The sequence below is a fragment of the Patiria miniata genome, unplaced genomic scaffold (assembly GCF_015706575.1).
Source record: "Patiria miniata isolate m_02_andy unplaced genomic scaffold, ASM1570657v1 HiC_scaffold_3, whole genome shotgun sequence".
Taxonomy (NCBI): Eukaryota; Metazoa; Echinodermata; class Asteroidea; order Valvatida; family Asterinidae; genus Patiria; species Patiria miniata.
The window spans coordinates 9,918,851-9,939,968 of NW_024037069.1; the positions used below are offsets into that span (position 1 = coordinate 9,918,851).

Sequence of the window (21,118 nt, forward strand, 5' to 3'; positions counted from 1 at the left end):
CTATTAAGCCTCTTGTAATTTCATCTCATTTTGCATTTAATAAGGTTTCCTTGCAAGCCCACAATTTATTTTCTGTGTTTTGGATGCCATGAATAAAACAAAAATGTAAAATAATACGTATAGTTAACTTAAATAAAATGTTTAATATATATTTCATTTGAATCATGGTCTTTGCCAACAAATATTATTTTAAAATAGTTCAACTAAAAGGAAGTAAATGGATTAAATAAACGTACAGCACCAAAAACACATTTTATGTTTTCTGTTTTATTTTAATTTTGGAGTTGATATACATATATTTACATAACTGAAGAGGCGACTCTTTGCTTGGCAGAAGTAAATGGATTAAATAAACGTACAGCTCCAAAAACACATTTTATGTTTTATGTTTTATTTAATTTTGGAGTTGATAAACACATATTTACGTTACTTAAGAGGTGACCCTTTGCAGAAGTGATGCAGTCTTTGAAATTGCAGCATATTTCAGCATGTCAGTTATGAATACAGCAATTATTATTCCTAACCATGCCAGAAGCAACACAGGTGGGGAAAGTCTGTGGGACCTTGTTTCACTGGCGACTGCTCTATGTTCCGACACCCCTACATGTATGTGCCGACAGCCCACACATAAAATTGTGTTGGTTAGGGTTTATAGGAAAATGTGTTGTCAGAACATAGGGGTGTCGGAACATAGGGGTGTCGGAACATAGGTGTGTCGGAACATAGGTGTGTCGGAACATAGGTGTGTAACTGTTTCATTGGGCCATCAACACCAGTGCATAAACAGCCGATTCTGAGACAAGGAGAGCTACAGAATTCCAAGTTAAATAGCCTGAACATTTTTACAAGCCAGTATACAAATGGTTCACCAGAACCATGCACAGAGTTCATTAGAACCATGCCAACCCTCGCTTCTCACAACAGACATACGTAGGCCAACCGGATCTCCGAAAAATTACCTAGTTTCTATCACTTCAACTTAGGCAGTCCTGATAGACTCCGTTCATAAACAGTGGATAGCATTTCTGTGTGCAGGGCATACCAGAGTGCGCACTGGTCCACACATCTTTGGTGTGTAGGCACGCTAACTAACTTTGAAATGTACACAAACGTATGTCATCTCTGCACGAGTACCAGGTAAGCCAGCAGTGCCTTCCATGTTCCACCGAAATCTCTCTGTAATCGTTGACGGGGTCCTTGTGTGTAGAGACCAGAACCATGCTTGATTCAAGGTCATTTCTCTCATAGAACTTGAACTCATTTTGTCCAGTCTGGTCCTGACTTTGCCCAGAAGCATCACTGGGCATGCAAACGCACTGGTTACCAGAGTTGAGTGTCTATTTCAAGCGGATCTAAGCTCATCTACTGAATCAGCAGGTTTCGTTCCTGAACTTGTACAGAGTATTAGGTAACTCTGTCCGTCCTCTGTAGGAGTATATCATAGTTTATGGTTAGTTGACTCCAGCGTGGATCATTTTAAGAACAGTATGTAGAATCCCATCAGGACACAGGATGCAGCCACGGCAAGATGTAACCTCGTTCCAATGATGGAAGCTGCAAGAAGAAAATATAAATTACCGTTTCAGAAACTGTAATCTAAAATACATTGAAACCCTCCTATTGTCTGATCAGTCCCACACAGTCAAAAATTGCTTCCACGTCCCCTGCCAGGTATACAGACTAGTAAAACAAGCTCGAAACTGTGTACATGATGTAAAAGTCTGTTCTTATAATGCACAACTTCTCACGTGGTCGTGACTGTCAATTGAAAAGGATTCCCATTATTTTGTTGAATGTCAGTTGGCGCATGGAACGTTTTATAGCATATTTAACACCCAATTTGTGTGCAGCATAGAGTGCTACTTCCAATGCAAAATGAGTGACCTCGTGACCCAATTTTCCACAACTGCCATAAATTTGTATCTGGTCAGTAGTGGAGACCTGAAGCACGTGTTGTTGTGAGGGCCTAAGGGACAAGGTGATTGATTGCCAAAAAAGGCATTTGCTGACATTTGTTACTAACCAACGGAGAGACAAGATAATTTCTACAGCTGCTTTCCGCAGCTAAAAAAAACAGAGATCACATTCGTGAAAACAGTCGGATCACATTCGTGTAAACACTGTTACCACTCTAATTTCATCAACAGACAAAAGAGGTAACTGGTAGGTACAGCTGGCATATCAATCAATTCCAGTCAAAGCATAGATATATCAAATTAGCAAAGGGAATCCTTAGGCCAAAAAAAAAAATCTCCGGTTTCTGGTATGCGCGCGAGTCGCCGTAGCCATGCGCGTCGGCAAAATGAACAAGGTTTTTTTTCCATGAAAGATGATGTCTCAAAACCGCCAAACTCACTGGTTTGACTGGAATCCTGCTGCTGCACAATTTTAACGTGTTTTTAGTTAAGATGGGGTTATGATCGAGAATAAGCTTTATGTGGCCTCTCTGGACTCCCATATATTTGCACTAAGTTTAGTCGGGCACCATTTGCAGTCATCGGCCGACATTTGAAGCAAAAAAGTCAGGTTAAAAAAAAAAAAAAAGCCGCGTCGCCGCACCACTTTTTGGGCAAGCTCCATACCAGAAACCGGAGACTTTTTTTTGGTTGGCCTTAACTGTCAAACAAGTCACTTGATTGATTTCAACTGCTGTGATAGTGTAGCTGGATTTGCCAGCCAGAGGAAGGATTAGAGGCAAAGGACTGGTCCGTACTAAGGACCAGTAGTTTTGGTTTGGTTGCAATCAGTGTTCTTGCTCCTTTTTTCTAGCAAAATCTTACCTTTGTAGAACACCCCAAGGAACCCTTTCTTCTCCGACAGGAACCACTGCTTAAGACGTGGCACTCGCCTCATGTAGGCACACGTACAGATGACCAGTAGCCCAAAGATAATCAGCCCATCAAAGGAGTAAGCTGGTTTTAATCACAAAGAAAAATTAAAAAAACATGAAATGAAATTATGCCCAGTCACTATGCTCCCTGATATTTTCAATCACAACTTGAATTTAAGTTAATTTGTAATCGCTGCATTTATTGAATGACAGCTGTTTATCTTTTGTAATTTTCTGTAGTTTTTTTTTTTCATAGTGGCTATCGTTATGGCAGGCCACAGCCGTAAAAGATTTTCAACTGCTATCATTACGGCATTGCAGAAACATTGGTAGCTCGATTGGTTAAACGTTGGACTACCATGCTGAAGGTCCCGTGATTGAATCTGCGTTGCGAGATCTTTTTCTTTTCTTTGTTTTGTTCTTTTAATAGTTTTCTTTACTTTTATGGTATTTATTTTAATCAAATCCTACTTTTTGTTGACGTAGGCCCTATTTCATTTTTCTTCTCAGTGATCCGTGGCTTTGGAGGATATTTTAAAGGGAAATAAAGTCCAAGAATCACTCGGACAGGGCCAAAGATCCTGACGTTGAATATTGTAAGGGCAGGGAACCAACCAGATGGCCGACTATCGCACGCATGGCAATGATTGTTAAAATATGTTTTGGGGAAAAACAGGGCATGATGAACTTCATTCACCACTTCGTTATCATTCACCACTTCATAACTTTTCATCAATCCAACATAAAATTGGTCCCATTTGCTGGGTCCCATTTATGGGGCTACCCCTAGCCCAGGTGGACTCCCTTTCCTCCCTACGTTACGGAGGGAGTCCAGGGTATGAAAGTGCTCAAAACCGGGCGAAAAAATTTATGACCAATATTTTCAATATTTTTACCTTGTTGAATGTTGGAGAAGCTAATTCTTACGTCTTAGTATTCTATGTAGCCTTATCTATTGGGCCGGGGGGTTCAGGAATTCCATATGCAATGCTGACCGACGTTAATCAGGAAAATAAACTCTAAAGCAACTTAAACTTGTACTTTTTGTAGACTCTTTTCATCAGTTTCTCACACGTACCGAGTCCAGTCGTAAATGGCGTACGTACGGCCGTGCGCGTGCAACGTGAACGTGCAGTGCGCACGTGCGACTTCCTTAGTAACCGCCCTCATACGCATGCGCACTAACTTGTAGGCGCAGTCGCCTATCCAATGACCGAGCGTGTTTTTCGCGACAGTTACCAGAAACATGTTTCGACTTTTGCCATTGGTTGAGCGTTTTCGCGACTTCGGTTGGCTGGAGTGACGTCACTGTTCCAACCAAAACTAAACAAAAAAGGGCGCTAGCGATTCGGTGAGAAACTGATGAAAAGAGACTACAAAAAGTACAAGTTTAACGTTGCTCTAGAGTTTATTTTCGTGATTAACGTCAGTCAGCATCACATATGGAATTCCTGGTACAACTATAGAATGCAGGGCCACTTTACTCTACATCCGCGCCTCCGTACGGCTGTGTGGAGGCGTGGAACCGCAGTCGACCTACCTCTGAAAATCGATCGTGGAGTCGTGGAGCCGCAGAGAATTGCGCCCTCTATCGGTGCGCGTCTCTGCGACTCCGCGACTCCGCGCCTCCACCACTGAGAGACAGTGCCCCGTCGCCCTCCCCCCCCTTCCTAATTGGCCCGCCCAATTAAAGCGACTCTGCGACTCCGCGACTCCGCGACTCCAGACAGTGCCCCGTCGCCCTCCCCCCCCCTTCCTAATTGGCCCGCCCAATTAAAGTGACTCTGCGACTCCCCGACTCCGCGCCTCCGCGACTCCAGACAGTGCCCTGTCGCCCTCCTCCCCCCCTTCCTAATTGGCCCGCCCAATTAAAGTGACTCTGCGACTCCCCGACTCCGCGCCTCCGCGACTCCAGACAGTGCCCTGTCGCCCTCCTCCCCCCCTTCCTAATTGGCCCGCCCAATTAAAGTGACTCTGCGACTCCCCGACTCCGCGCCCCCGCGACTCCAGACAGTGCCCCGTCGCCCTCCTCCCCCCCTTCCTAATTGGCCCGCCCAATTAAAGTGACTCTGCGACTCCCCGACTCCGCGCCTCCGCGACTCCAGACAGTGCCCCGTCGCCCTCCTCCCCCCCTTCCTAATTGGCCCGCCCAATTAAAATGGATATGGATGCTTCGTTCTCAAAAGATTCCGCCGAGAATTGCGCCCTCTATCGGTGCGCGTCTCTACGACTCCGCGACTCCGCGCCTCCGCCACTGCGGCCACTCCAGTGCCCCGCGTCTCCGCGATTCTGCGACTCCAAGACTCCGCGCCTCCGCCGCTCCAGACAGTGCCCCCAACACATTTACAAGCACGCCCTCCCTTTCGATCCTTCATGAGAAGCTTTGAAGACAAGTGCAGTGCATTCCTTCGCTGTACTTAGCACTTTTTGGCAGGTTTGCAGATCTATTACTCCTATTCCATCCACGCCTCCAGGCAAAATAAAAAACCTTGCTTCGGCGTGGCCCTGCATTCTATAGTTGCTCCGAATTCCTGAGCCCCACCCCGGATCAATAGATAAGGATACATAGAGTATGTAGGCGTGACACAAGCTTCTATAACGAGGTAAAACACAACAAAACTTAGGTCAAAACTTTGGATGGTATTATGTAGAGATTTCTCATCCTGGACGTCAGTCGTTATGCAATGAAAACTTCGTCTAACCTGGGCTAGGGCTACCCCTCTCATAATATCTCCCAGCCAGCCCCCCCCCCCTCCCCCAACCTAACATCGCCCCACCCCTTATCTCAATCATGTCAATCGCGTATTATCGTGATCGTTAACTTAGTTAGTCATGTTACTGTTAGTTTAATAAGGCCAAAATGTAAACCCACTGTCCCTGTGGCGAGAAACATACATAGCCTTACCATTCGTCATGACTGCCTTTTGGTAATCAACCTCCCGTACAGATTAAAACTGCAAAGAGATCGACAAAGGGATAGAAATGTAACGAAAACATCAATCGGGACTCGTGTGTTGACGTGTACTGCCAGCGAAGAACGTAGACTCATGAACTAAAGCGTACAGACTGAATTGATAATCAAAGCCCGTCTGCCGAAATATTAAGGCTACGACTTTTCCACCGCAGGGCACCAACACAAAGTATAGAAAAGAACTTGAAGTCGTAGCCGTGAAATACTCGATTCAGACCATAGAGCTGTAATAATTTAATATAGCTCTATGAATCAGACACGAATAGTTGACTGCCGAACCTCTAATAAACTTGAGACCAAGTCCATTTTCTTTGTCTTTGGCAAGAATTATCAAGGCTTTTGTCGTGGAGCAACAGCTGAAACGAAGATCCTACGTACAGTAAACTGCATATATTTTGTACGGAATCGTATGAAAAACAATTGGGGCATGGGGAAGGGCGCCCCCGTGCGGTAGATAGGTAAACGTTGACATCGGGTACGGTGTAAAATGCGGGCGAGATTTTCATTGATGAAGGGGAAACCCGTCAAAAAGGCCAATACACCGAGAAATAATTTAATAAATAAGAAAAATTAGGAAAAAAATGAATGAACGTCTGAAAGAATAAAAAGGGGGATTAATGTAGGCCTGTCAGTGAAAATAGTTCAATTAAATTTAGCAATGCTTATCGACATCAGAGACGGGGGTAACCGGGCAATGCAATCAACGAGGACTCTAGCGGCGATTGATTCAAAAGTTTACCACTTGCCTGAAGTTGTTCAAATACGGAAACCAGCTTCAAGCTTTTTGCATCATTTCTTAAAAATATTATTAAGTATGAATATATTACTTTCTAAGTATAACCCAATGCTCATAACTTGATAGGATGCTTATATGTCACCTTTCATTTTTTTGACGGTATACTAATGATTCATATCGTTTTGAAAACGCTTTACATTACATCACTAGCGCTTGACATGTACAATTAAGAAATACATAAACTCTTTAAAAAAAAGAAAAATAAAGTTATTAATAATTCAATAATTCAATTAATTAAATAATTTATGAGTGATGCTATTAATCAGAGAATAAACTACTTTAAAATGTAACATATCCGTGCACGATTTGACCAAAGAAAAAAATCAGCTTTTTAAGCTCTGGCAGGAGTTTCTACATGTCGCTTGGTGGTCGGTCGGTCCATCTGTCTGTCTGTCGGTGTGGGTGTCTGTCTATCTGTCCCCGAAAAATGACCAAAAATAATTGACTAATTGACCAAATGCCGCTGTCATAAAATACACTCTGGCTGATGGTTTTCGGAACACCGATTTTGTTTTGACATGATCGATGCGAATGCGCGTTAATTTTGCTAATATGTCTGTCCCCGAAAGTAATTGACCCACTAAGTTTCCCAACCTATACAAATATAACCACCAAATCAAAAAAATTCAAAGAAAGCAAACAAAATAAATCAAATACTCAACAAAAATTGCTTGTTATAATTCGGAAATATGTTCATGAAAAGTTTGCAATGGAGTGCAGTAATGTTATAGTCACGTGGTATTGATAAATCTAGGTATAAATCTAAAGTATGGTGCTCCATATGTGCCATCGGCGTCGCATTTTTGGGCGTCGCATTTTTTAAGCTCTGGCAGGGATCCTTTTGATAGCTTATGGTTGCAGACCAGTAAAAAAATGTCGACGCCGGCAGAATCACGATTTGCATGCCATCAAATTCTTCCGTATCTTTGAGCCTATTGTGGACCATGAATTTGAGGGTTTGTAAAAAAAATAATGGTGGAAGCCGTGCACAGGATCGGACCGTGAATTTGAATTTTTGTGAAATTTGTATGAAATTGGGGCCCTAAAAGCGCTCTATTTTGCAATGGAGTGTAGGCATCGTTTTCTAAAATGGCGATGGGCTTCAGGACTTTTTTAAGGGGTAATCTTCGGATGGCAATTTCTCCCAAATGTCATCAGATTACCTCAAAAAAAAAAAAAAAAGAAGATGATGAAATAAGCTTTAATTTGATGTACGTCTTGAACAACTTGGAGAGTTGTGAGAATTTCCTGAATTTCTGAAGTGGGGGAATTTATCATTGAGGTCTACGGAAATGTATTTACTGGTCTGCAACCAGGGCCAAGTTCGCGCAAGGACTATAGTTGACCAATGGTTAACTAACGTTTGCCCGAACTCTGTCTAGTCGACGGTGGTTGACTACGTACGCTAGTCGACTAATTGGAACCAGCCTACTGGGGTTGGTTGCTTCGCTGGCAACCAATAGCCGTGCGCATTCATAACGCTAGCGGAGAGCCAGGATCCAGAAGTTTTGCGATGACATTTTGACAAGCATTTGACGAGAGACGTTCGCACGTCGCTATCAGTGCGCAGGCGTAAGGTACGTCACAAATCAACCACTAGTCGACTAATGGTCCTTGCCCCAACCTCGTCCCCAGTGCTTACTTTATTTCCAACACGGTTTCCAATAGTAAACCCTGGATAGGAAACTTTCTTCCTGTATCCTGATTCGATACCGCAATTGGCTAGTAATGGATTTTTATCGTGTACTTGGTGGTGTTCGTTACTGGACCAAGCCCAGTCTAATGTGGCTTTCATAGGCCAAGTTCGCGCAAGGACTATAGTTAACCATTGGTCGACTAACGCTTGCCCGAACTCTGTCTAGTCGACGATGGTTGACTACGCTAGTCGACTATTTGGAACCAGCCTACTGGGGTTGGTTGCTTCGCTGGTAACCAATAGCTGCGCGCATTCACAACGCTAGCAGAGAGCCAGGATCCAGAAGTTTTGCGATGACATTTTGACCAGCGTTCGACTAGGGACGTTCGCACGTTGCTATCAGTGCGCAGGCGTAAGGTACGTCACAAATCAACCACTAGTCGACTATTAATATGGTCCTTGCGCGAAAGCTGTAGGTAGCTTTCCAGCACTTAGCTGGCTCATCACTCGTCACTCAAATTCTGATGGGAGGCAGGCTGGCTCTAGACAACAGACTCACATACATTGGGGATAGCCTGACTGTTTATCAAGGACAAACCACTGCACTCCCACCTGTTTTATTAGTATGTGCGAACATATTTATGGTCGTCAACTGATTAAATAGCCATTATCTTAGTAGGGAGCTCATGAATACGAACCCGGGAATATCGCGAAAGCCACATTAGACCATAGAGCAAGGACTAGACTGGGCTTGGTCCAGTAATGATTCACTCATCATTACAACGTGCAGTACGTGTTTTCGCGATCATTCGTCCACGCCTTCTCGAAAAAATTCATTTCCTTTCCAATTTGTAAATATTAATATGAAATGTGATACTGCATATTGTTTCGTTAAGATTGTAACAGTTTAATTGAATAAAAATCGTGTTTTCGTAACTCACGCCATGCTCGCGCTGCTACGAATTGACTCTGTTTTTACCCCAGACACCGCATACAAAAACAAACGCTAATGTAACGCACATGCAGGCACCAGACTATTCCTCATTTGCATACGTGTTCAAAAATCTTGCACATGCAAATAATCCAATACCTGGGTGAGAGAGCAGGTAGTGATGGGCGCGTACTGCTCGACACCCTGGGTACGAGGTTGTCCTTGCCCGAAGGGGCAAGTTCGCGCAAGGAGTTATAACCATTGGTCGACTAACGCTTGCCCGAACTCTGTCTAGTCATGGAGCTATAAACACAGCTCCATGGTCTAGTGGACGGTGGTTGACTACGCTAGTCGACTATTTGGAACCAACCTACTGGGCTGGTTGCATCGCTGGTAACCATAGCCGCGCGCGTTCATAACGTACAGCAGGGAGCCAGGATCTAGACGTTTTGCAATGACATTTTGACCAGCGTTCGACTAGAGACGTTCGCACTTTGCTATTAGTGCGCAGGCGTAAGGTACGTCACAAATCAACCACTAGTCGACTAATGGTCCTTGCCCGAACTTGGCCAGCCTTATTGTGCACTCTCGCACTTGTTACCTATCTACTGCTAGGGGCGCCCTACCATCTCATCTAGGCGCTTGCGTCAAGTTGATCTGACATATCGCGCACTCTGCCAGTAAGTGTTCTCCACCGTGACTGTTCTAGTCTGATGCCACGTGCCACGTGCATCGATCCTTGATGTTGACCCCCGTGGTTGTCAGGTCCCTGTTTACTCTCTTCAGCCACGTGGTTCGTTGTCCCCCTCTTGGTAGCTTGTTCTTGCGGATTGCCTAAAAGTGCTTGCTTGGCAGGAATTTCCTCGGGTAGTCTCAGGAGATGGCCTGTCCACCTAAGACGTCTTCGGGTAATGGCAGCACTCCAAGGGATCTCGTTGGTTCTCCTGTACAGTTCTTTATTGGTGATCTTCTTGGGCCATTTTATATTAAGGATTGAACGCAAGAGTCTTCTGTGAAATGCATCAATGTTCTCTTCTAGTGACTTAGTCAATGTCCATAGTTCGCTGTTGTATAGGAATACAGATGCTATGAAGGCGCGGAATGTTTTGAGTTTCGTGTTGTTTGAGATTGCATCACTGTTGAAGACATTCCTGAATTTGTTGAAAGATACATGGAAAGTATTTTCCTCCTGGTAATATCTTGCTCAGTGTCGAGAAAAGATCCCAAGTATTTGCATTTCTTCCAACTGGTATTGCTTCCGTTTCTACTGATGAGGTGTTTCTCTGTCTTAGACGTGTTTACTTGCCCAAGTGATGTCGTCAGCATACTGTAATCCCATCTCAAAGTATGCTGGCGGGCAAATGGCGTAGCTGTGGCGCCCTACCCATCATGACCGGGTTTTTTTTTTAAAGTCTGTTTCACTTTTTTGAGCGGACTGTCCTATCCGGTTCGTAAGTGACTTCGTCATACACGCGCACGCACCACTGATTACGAGCGCCCATTGGATAAACACTCAAGTTGCGTTAACTTCCGGTTCCATTGGTGCCATGCTACACTAGTGTACTGTATGGCTAAGTTGAGATGACGTCACACTTACAAACCGGATACGATCTTTGAAAGCGTGCAACAAGTTTATGGAAGCGCGCCCTCTATAGCTCATCAAACTAATATCTTTTGTGTACGTACGGTTTAGAAACTTTTATCAAAACAATCCTCATTCACACGTGCACACAACACATGCACTATACTGACCACGCTGCGAAATGTCGGAGATCCAACAAACGCATTCTAAAGATCTTCTTGATGTTGGAAAAGCTGGACATGGTTTGTTAATTGTTATATTTTTAGTGCTTAATAATATTGATTAAACATTGAAATGAAGTTTTCTTCAATTTTAATGTGTTGTTGAACTTTTTTTAATTTAAGGCAGTGGATATTTTACCGTGAACCGGTCCCTGATTGTTTTCGGTATTGTACCGGCACGACATGCACTGAACTTAAATGATCAGTGACTGTCTGGATCTGAGTGAAAACACGGTTCATGTACATGTGCAAGCAGCAAACATCGTGTGACATGTATACACAAGCATGACAAGCATGACAAGCATTGACAAGGCGGCAGTGTTACGCCCCAACTATCGCATCGGTCCCAACTATAGTTGGGCCTGTCCCAACTGTAGTTCCACAGTTGGGCTGGCCCAACTATAGTTGGGCCTGTCCCAACTATAGTTGGGACGGTCCCAACTGTAAGTTCCACTGTTTGGCTGGCCCATCTATATTTGGGCCACTCCGATCTTTTTATTTTGCGGTGTCCCAACTATAGTTTACATTGATGTACAACTATAAAACGTTCCCTACAGCTCTGACACACGTCTGACTTTACTGGGGACCACTGAAATTAGCAATTGATGGGGCGAATCTATAGTTGGGCCACCCCAATCTTTTTATATTGCAGTCCCAACTATAGTGTACATTGTTGTACGATTATAAAACATTCCCTACAACTCTGATACACATCTGACTTTACTTGGGACCAATGAAATTATCTATGGGTGGGGACCATCTGTAGTTGGGCCACCACAATATTTTTATTTGGCGGTCCCAACTATAGTTTACATTGATGTACGACTATAAAACATTCCCTACAGCTCTGTTACATGTCCGACTTTACTTGGGACCTTTGACATTAGCTATGGGTGGGGCCCATCTATAGTTGGCCGGCCATGGAGATCTTTGAATTTTGCAAAATGTTGCTGGACAATAAAACCCAGCAGCTGGACAACTCATCCAACTAGGCAGTACCAAGTGACCGGCCAGCCTTGCGGCATGCATGCACGACGAATACACGGTCCCAGCGCCGCGGAACATTTAATCCAACAAGATCTATCAAGCATGAAGCATCCGGCACAACTCCAGTCCTAACTATAGTTGGGCCGACCCAACTGCCGCACTATAGTTGGGACAGTCCCAACTATAGTTGGGACCGATGCGATAGTTGGGGCGTAACAGCAGTATTCTCCTCCACGTAGTGGAGCCTCATAGGTTCAGAACCCCGCAAAATTGTTGTCAGCACAAAACACTAATTAAGTACAAAAACGTCCATCCCAACCAAGCTTTTTCCCACAGAACCGCTGCACAGTTTGCCCCTAAACTCCGTACAATACCTCATTACATACTCACGTTATGTGCACCGAACAAACATCGGTGGATTCTGTCGGTTTTTCGGCAAAAATGATGAAAAATATGCCCTTTCCGCACTGAGCCAACCTGACACTTGAAACGTGCACGCGCGCAGAATGATCGGAGTACGGAAGCTTGAATTGCCTTCCGCGATACCGCGTTACCGCGATAATTTATCGCAGAAATCAGGAATTCAAAGATAAATCCTTCCGCGATACCGCGTTACTGGGATAATTTATCGCAGAAATCCGGAAATCAAAGATAATTCCTTCTGCGATACCGCGTCACTGCGATAATTTATCACAGAAATCCAGAAATCAAAGATAAATCATTCAACGATACCGCGTTACTGCGATAATTTATCACAGAAATCCAGAATTCAAAGATACGCATTCCTCGATACCATGTTACTGTTATAATTTATCACAGAAATCCGGAATTCAAAGATAATTCCTTCCGCGATACCACGTTACTGTTATAATTTATCACAGAAATCCAGAAATCAGAGATACATTTTCCTCGATACCGCGTTACTGTGATAATTTATCACAGAAATCAAGAATTCAAAGATACGTATTCCTCGATACCGCGTTACTGCGATAATTTATCACAGAAATCCGGAATTCAAAGATAAATCATTCAACGATACCGCGTTACTGCGATAATTTATCACAGAAATCCAGAATTCAAAGATACGTATTCCTCGATACCGCGTTACTGCGATAATTTATCACAGAAATCTGGAATTCAAAGATAATTCCTTCCGCGATACCGCGTTACTGTGATAATTTATCACAGAAATCCAGAAATCAGAGATACCTATTCCTTGATACCGCGTTACTGTGATAATTTATCACAGAAATCCGGATTTCAAAGATAAATCATTCAACGATACCGCGTTACCGTGATAATTTATCACAGAAATCCGGAATTCAGAGATAAATCATTCAAAGATACCGCGTTACCGCGTTGGGAAAAAGCTTGGTTGGGATGGACGTTTTTGTACTTAATTAGTGTTTTGTGCTGATAACAATTTTGCGGGGTTCTGAACCTATGAGGCTCCACTACGTGGAGCCTCATAGTTCTAGGAGTAGCGGCAGTAGTGGCGATCGTGTATTTATGGGCCCGGTTCCTTGACCTTTATAAGGGAACAAAATCTTTTTTAAAAATTATTTGACCTACACAAATAGTTGCCGACATTAAGACGATGCAGGTATGTCATTCATAGATAGAAAGCAGATTTTTAAAAAAATTTTTGAGGGAAATTTGGGAGTAAACTGACGATGACAACGACAAAACGCAACACGAAAATAAAGATGGGGATCACAACGCGATGTACCGTGAATGCTCACAGTGTGCTGACTCGCGCGGCACCAACCGTTAACCGCGTAGGAAAATCATGTTGCGGGCCCAGACACTTGTGCCCTTGAGCAAGGCAATTAACCATTATTGCTGCGTCCTTCGGATGGGACGTACATGTAAAACTGTAGGTCCCGTGTGTTGTATAAATGCACGTAAAAGAACTCAGCAAACACTTATTGCTAAGAGAAGGGGTTCGCCCTGGTGTTTCTAGCAGTTAGCTTGTACAGAAGCTTATACATGTATATACAGATACAGATAGCAGCACATGTACTTAATGTTATTTCCAATGCGTTCGATTAATTCCCCCGCGCTTACTCGTGCAAGCGCGCCAGCATTTGATTTACCTGACTTCTCGCGCTTACTCGAGCCTGGCCCAAGTAAGCGACTCGCCAAGCCGGTTACTTGGGTAAGTATCCCATAAGGCCATGCAATAGACATGGCTGCCAACGTGACGTCCGGCGGGTGCCTAACCTCAGGCCGTGTCTGAAACGGGCGAAAAAATTTTGCAACCTGACGCCACTTTTTTCTGCATACCTCAATGAAGGTCATTCATTGAGAACAAATGTTGCAACCTGACGCCACATCCAGGATTGTGTACAAAGTCTATGGAGAGTCAAGAAAATTTAAGTATTTCAAAACAAAATTGGAAATATTTCTCAGTCCTAGATTCATGTCTTATTATTTTTGCAATGAATGACCTTCATTGAGATGATATATGAAGAAAAAAGTGTCAGGTTGCAACATTTTTTTCCAATTTTCTTGACTCTCCATAGACTTTGTACACAAACCGCTGAAGTGGCGTCAGGTTGCAACATTTTTTTCTGAAACAGGCTTCCATAGCTACGGCTACGTCTATTGTCAGCGCGTCCTCGCGTATTTTCAATGGGCATGGACCTAGACCTAGCTCCAGACAGTAGATCAGATGCATGCTTGTGTCATGTCAAAATTCAACTTTCCAGGTCTTTGCACGAAATCTTTACCCGAAATCGTTTGTTTATTTAGCTCCACTGCGCATATCTGTCATTACGTGAGGAGCCAGGCGCGAGTAAGCAGGAGGAAGTAATCGAACGCACTCATGGACACACCCTTGGATGTTGATTGAGATAATTTTCAAAAATTTGATGTGAGGTTTCTAACAAATACATCAGATTTCCCAGGCATACTACAAACGATGTGTTCTGTCCGATCTCTATCATTGAATCTCTACCTATTTATTACTAGTACATTGTAATAATGTCAATTGTGGAGAATGTAATTTAGTATTTGCGTTTGTATCCTTTCTTGTACAATAGATGATCCACTTCTGATCAGAAAGAAGAAGCCATACAGAATGCCACCATCTTCCGGTATGTTATACTTTATAGTACAGCCAAATTTAAAAGAAAACATCAGAAACTTAAAACTAATGTCGTTTATACTACATTCTTGAATTAGGGAATAAATGTGTGTTCCGGAGGTATTAAAACACTCTGTTTAAAACCAGTGTGAGTCTGGATGGGCAATAATTACCCGAGGCGAAGCCGAGGGTAATTATCGCCCATCCAGACTCCAGGGACTTTAGGGAAGTGATGGACTGGGGTAGTTGATTCCATGAGATGAACAACGTTGAGTTGAGCTGTGTCAAGGAAAAAAAGTGTGCTAGAGTCAAGTCCGATCCCATTCCTGCTTGAGTTGATTCAAGTCAGTCTGTCCATCTATCTATCTGTCGATTCAAGTAGTCGCGCTGTAGCAGGCTTGAATCAGGCTCGATGTCTGACACTCCACACAACTCTGTCCCGCATCCAGCTGACTAGCTCCTTGTTCTCCACTCCTGCATCCTCGATCAGTAACCTGAGCATGGTCTTAGCAAGTCGTCCAGGGGCACGCCTACAGTGAGGTGGCTCCCAATTCTGATAACCTTATTGGTTGGCAGCTCTGGGTGCTGGAGGCAGTGCCCAGTGAAGCTGAGCCGCCGCACCCTGACTTTCTCCTTGAGTAGGGGGGATGTTGCCAGAGAGCTCCACATTGGTGATGTGATTCCTCCATTGGACATTCTGAGCCAACCGTAGCATCCTGGTGTAGCAACCATCGAGAGACTTGATAATTGCCTCAGTGAGGGTCCAGTACTCTAACCGTCTTTCTCTGTGCTCTGCATCCTGGAGCCTAGGTATTTGAAGCTGTCCACCTTCTTGAGTGAGGCTTCTCCGTTGGTCTTGAGCGGGGTATGGTCTCAATGTTATACACCATATACCGGTACTCTGTCGTTTTGGCATTGAGATGGAGTCCCATCTTCTTGCACTCTGACTCTGCTGAGTAACTCCTGTGCCTCAATGATCTGGTTAGACAACAGGGCAATATCGTCTGCGAAGTCCAAGTCGGAGAGTCTCTGATGTCTTACCATCGAGTCAGTGACACTTTGATACTATACTATTAAGTATGACAAAGTGAGAGTTGTAATTTACTTGTAAGTAGTCACCGTTTTTGTTTTCAGTGTTTTTACGATCATGAATGGGGATAAGCCTTTGAATTCAATCAAGCGGAGTCTTTTGCTAAGAGGCTTGAGTCATTTGCACAGTGTCTTATAGGGAATAGACAACATTTGCTTTTGCCGGAAGTGTCAGAAATGGATAGATTTTGGGGGTCAGTAGTTTACAGCAAATATTGCTACACTAACTTGTTTGAAGTTTTGTTTTCGTAGATGCTGAAAAAGCCAAGAAAACAATCATGGTCTTGTAGTTTGGTTCCATGACACCACTTGAGATGAAACAGAGCAAGTTATAGACGTCAGGGAATTGTAAGGTCAGGGAACCAGTCTAGCTGGCTTGTACCCATTCATAGGTGTGTAATCGATTGCAAACAAAATTGAGGGCAGTATTTGAAAAAAAGCCAGTTTTTTTTCCAACAGTGGTCGGCCAACCAGCATTGGAAATCTATGAAAAATACCACTTTTCTTGAAAACAACTGCACACCAGGTGCCACAATTTTTACAGAATGCTTTGGACTGTCATTCACTAACAGTCCAGTAAGGTATTTCATAATAATTTAGTAGTTTTATTTTTGATGTTTGCAAATGTTGTATATTCCCTTTAAGCCAATTCAAGCAACAACAAATTGCTATTTTAAACAGACTCAAATTGAGACATTACTACTCTGAATTTTTGTTTGTTACTTTTCCCCTGACCGCTATTCATGTCACAGTCTTGGGCCAGGTGAAATCCTTCCTGCCCAAGATGCAAGAGGCAAACAGCCAACTGGAGGAGCGACTGAAGACTGCCGCACCCGAGGATCTGGACATTGAGAACATCACGGACTGCGAAAATGAAGTCATTGAGATGGTAAGACAGTAGAGACTTAGGGGTAGGGGTATTTGGGTGGTTAGAGTTGCTTTCCATAGCTCTTTTTGAGTTTCATCTTATTATCTTGTGTTTGTCGTCTTCTTTTTTCAAGCAACTTTTGAATGAGACATCGAAGGCAAAAAAATACCACCGTGTTCTAGATATGAAGTTTTTAAACGGCCCATGTAATGTAATGTAATTTTTAATGCAGTCCTTGAAAATGCACCGTTGTGTCCCATTTAACCTTGTTTTCAATTGATATTTTGCCAATTTTAAGGGCATTTTGGTTCCTTTTTGGTTTGTATGCTAATGAAAATTTCCATATTCATGAGCAAAAGTGTGATGTCATTTCGGGCAGAAAGCTCACTGTTTCAGCTTTTTCAGGGCAACAATTTACCAGAATTTTTGAATATTTTGCTGCCAAAAATGTTCTTCTTTTGGTGATTCGTTGTTGGTTCAGTACATGACAGTGGGCCAATGAGCCGAAACCCTTTTGCTTTTTGATGGATCTTGTTTAAAGGCATTGCTATGTGGTGTTGCAGTCATGGTATAGATCATGCAAAAAAAGATTGAATGAATGTCTTTACAGATCTCAAATTGAGGGGTTTCTGGCAAGTTTGGATAACTGAGACCTAAAACAAATTCTGGCAGAATGATAGTGTTGTTATTTACAACTTCCAGAAAATTTTCTTTGCTTTCTTCATTCAGAATTTGGCTGTTTTTGCCGAGGATGACAACTCTTCTTCTGATGATGACGATAATGATGATTACGACAGTGATATACAAGATGGTTCATCGGATGAGGCCCTTCCTTCGTGCGGTGAAGTTACCGCGGCAAACATTAAGTTGCCGAATAACACATCATGCAGGCCCAAGAGAACTATAATCGAAGACCTCTCCAGGGTCAAGGACAATGACCTCAGGTCAGGGGTCAAGCCAGACAGCGATAAAGAGACAACCGTGCCGGCAGAAGATACCAGTGGACAGAAACAAGACGTCGTTGCAGATAAAGAAATTGGACAGAGTCAAACGTTTGATATGAATAGATGAACAACTTTTTTTATCTTATTCATTTTCTGAACCCCATTTTTGACATTAATGTGTTTGCTTTTGCTTAATGCGACATGAAAAAAAACAAAACCCCAGGTGCACTGAAGATATTGACAAAACCATGTATTCCGTCACTTACACAAAGAAATTCATCCACAAAGACGGTATTGGTCTGTTGCGCCAATCTCCTGTGCCCATGTCGCACAGCTTGTTTCCACAGACTGTCCACCTCTTGTGGTCTCCCCATTTGTGGCATGGATTATTTTAAATGTGATGCATCTAAAGTATGACTGATTCACAGAGTGCATTTGTATATTCACAGTGCCTTCTAAAGCTGGAAATAACGGTACAAACATGTATTAGTAAGTCATGTTCCTCAATATTAATGAGCATACATGTATTTTGTCCTGCTTCCCGGAAGCGAATAATCAGTGTTGTAGTCGAGTACTTTTTTTCCGAGTACCGAGTACTGCCGAGTACTTAGATAAATGGTTCATTGTGCGTAATTGGCCCAGACCCAGTCAGACCGATATACAGTTTCCATCTACACAGCAGGCCCATAGCCAGACTGGTGTGAGGGGTGTTTTTTCCCTTCAAAAATTGGGTCTTTTCATCATGCTCGATCTTTTTGCATGCTTTCAGTAAATGTCTGGAAATTACAAAAACTTGACAGCTTAAATGGGCCTTATTCACGAGTCAGCCATATTGAATTGAAAGTGAGGTAACAATCTTTATTTGTGAAACTTGCTAAGAGAAATGAAAGCAAGTAAATTACTAATTACTTCCTAACTGCATCAATGAATAAATTAAAATTTGTAATTAAACATTCCCTAATGTTAAAAGCCAGATTTAAAAAAAAAATTACAGTAAAATGAGGCGGCATTGTGCCTGCATAAATAGTCTGGCGCCATAACAGTTAACACTTGATGAAATACATTCAGGGAACTTGACAAGAAGGCCAATGGAACCATGTTGAATTTTGGGTGCATCAGGTACCTTGCCCATGGACAAAATATGTCAATCTCATCTCAGTTCAGGACTTGTCCCTAATAACTGGAACTTTTACATCTGGGTCATGCAATTTGGGGTCCAAAGTGTGACATTTTTCCCGTCCATGTTACAATATCTCGAATGATCTGGGTTTCTGCACCTTGAGTTCTGGCCAGCATTTCATGAGGGTGTAGAACCACTGCAGTGAGAGAGAGGCTTATTGGACTTCGTTCTCTTTCCAAGGACGATGGCCAATTCAGTAGCAAGTGCTGTAACTTCAGTGTGGGTGTAACCATAGCCAAAGGAAGACATCAACTCAATGTGTGTCACTAGTGTTTGTTCCTCTTCCTGGCTCAACAGGGGATCGGGACCAGATCTGGTCGTTTCCAATTTGGTTTTTCCATTAACCGTGACAGAACTCAACCCATCAAACCCCAACAGCATGTATTGTTGGAATCTGTCTGGATGGGTACAGTACCCCTAAACTGACAGTCTTTTACATTGGGTTGGCACACCTAGAGAAATATGTGTGCACAGTTTCCCATATGGTGTTGGAATTTGCCAGGATGGGTATGGTTCCTAGTAAATCATGCTAGGGAGTTGGGGTTAATGCTGTCATATAGAGTAGAGTATGGGACACAGAAAGTTCTTGAATCTCTCAATAGGCATACAACAGCTTCATATGCCGCATCAAAAGATTCTTGCGAATAACATCTGTAGCTGGCCTATAGTTTGTGTATCATGGTCTTCATAAAGGAAAAGAGGAAATGTAATGTTGCCATTAAAAATCGTCAAAACTGATAATAAAGTTCCTAAAATTAAGTTTATTAAAGTGTTGTCCTTACAACTACAAAAAAGAACAAAGAATTCATTATTTTTTTCTGTTTCCTCAATACCATTTTTTAATAACGGTTAACACTCTGAATATACGTGGTCAACTAAGCGTATAAAATTACATCGAATGTATCGCATGAAAAAGTTTCGTTCACACAAGACAATTATCACAAAGTTTTTACTTGCTGCCAGAAGATGTTAATTGGTTAATGACCTGACCCAACTGATGTAAAGGATAATTTTATTCTCGGATGAAATTGAATGGCCGGGTGTTAGATTTTTTTTTATTCAACTGAAAATCTATTAATGTTATTACCCGTTGGAATAAGGTTTAAATCCTATACTGACAATAAGCAAAGACTGCTACGCATTTCAAACACAGCGTCAATGTCTTGACTGTTTAAACGGAAATTCAATATTCGAAATTGTAATGTTAATTACGCAATATTGCTAAAGCGAAATCTGATTAACGAAGTAAATACATGTCAATATGTATCCGTGTATCAAATGAATATACATGTACATGATCCAAAAAGCAAGATTATACAAAGCCAAATGATTGTGAATATGAAAATAACAGTGCTTGATCCTCATGACAATCATGATGGCAAAATTTTACTTTATAAACTTCATTATTCGCAGACATATACCAATGTTTCGTTTTTCAAAAAAAAAAATTAAGTCATGTTGTTTACGTGCATTATCGAGGCACCATGTGAGCGGCTTTTCATACCTTATTATTAAGAACTACTTTAACAAATCTGTGTTAATTTGACTCATCTTTCACACATAAAAAAACACGATGTAAATTTCTTGTGTAAATACAGCTATTTGCATATCAGGTTGCGTAGAATGCATATTAATTTGGCAGGAAAATGCATTATGCACGTGGCATCTGCACAAACCAGCTTGTAAGAATGTACGAATCTCCATTAAATACCAATCCAAAGGGATTCCATTTTTTTATACGAGTCAGACGGTACATTTGTGTTGATAATGGAATATCCCTCGATCAATGTCTTTACTTTTTTTAAGGAGAACATCTGTGCACACGCGATTGCGTTAGAACAGATGCTTAGTCAGTTAAGAATATAGGCCTGTATTGCAAATGTAACATGTCAATTATGTAATAAAACATATGCAGGGGGAGCATTTAATAAAAAAAAATCTTGACTTTAACAGAAATTCAGTCTGGATATGTTAGTAATTTACCAGTTGCTATGC

The 21,118-nt window shown here is 42.4% G+C and overlaps 2 protein-coding genes across 3 annotated transcripts; one reads left to right on the forward strand and one right to left on the reverse strand.

The window, feature by feature from the left end:
* Positions 1-106: 106 nt before the first annotated feature.
* On the reverse strand, positions 107-6,215 carry LOC119737751 (protein kish-B-like). Of its 2 annotated transcripts, XM_038212315.1 has the most exons (4): positions 6,081-6,215; positions 5,736-5,784; positions 2,781-2,912; positions 107-1,554 (listed from the first exon to the last, which is right to left on the reverse strand). In XM_038212315.1, the coding sequence occupies exons 2-4, from the start codon at positions 5,743-5,745 to the stop codon at positions 1,472-1,474; spliced, it is 225 nt and encodes a 74-aa protein (XP_038068243.1). In that variant the 5' UTR covers positions 5,746-5,784; positions 6,081-6,215; the 3' UTR covers positions 107-1,471. The 2 variants fall into 2 exon arrangements, with proteins under 2 accessions (XP_038068243.1, XP_038068242.1); XM_038212314.1 differs by lacking the exon at positions 6,081-6,215 and having other exon boundaries at positions 5,736-6,040.
* Positions 6,216-10,731: 4,516 nt separating this feature from the next.
* LOC119738190 lies at positions 10,732-20,016 on the forward strand. Its single transcript, XM_038212945.1, has 4 exons — positions 10,732-10,988; positions 14,999-15,052; positions 16,884-17,020; positions 17,729-20,016. Exons 1-4 carry the CDS (start codon positions 10,928-10,930, stop codon positions 18,068-18,070), a joined length of 594 nt encoding a protein of 197 aa, XP_038068873.1. The 5' UTR covers positions 10,732-10,927; the 3' UTR covers positions 18,071-20,016.
* Positions 20,017-21,118: the final 1,102 nt, after the last annotated feature.

Excerpts from the sequence above, each read along its gene's own strand:
- LOC119737751 (XM_038212315.1), bottom strand. Across the intron at positions 1,555-2,780 it reads CCTTGGGGTGTTCTACAAAG|CTTCCATCATTGGAACGAGG; the intron begins GTAAGATTTTGC and ends TTCTTCTTGCAG.
- LOC119738190 (XM_038212945.1), top strand. The coding sequence starts at position 10,928 with ATGTCGGAGATCCAACAAACGCATTCTAAAGATCTTCTTGATGTTGGA. Across the intron at positions 10,989-14,998 it reads TGTTGGAAAAGCTGGACATG|ATGATCCACTTCTGATCAGA; the intron begins GTTTGTTAATTG and ends CTTGTACAATAG. Across the intron at positions 15,053-16,883 it reads CAGAATGCCACCATCTTCCG|TCTTGGGCCAGGTGAAATCC; the intron begins GTATGTTATACT and ends TTCATGTCACAG.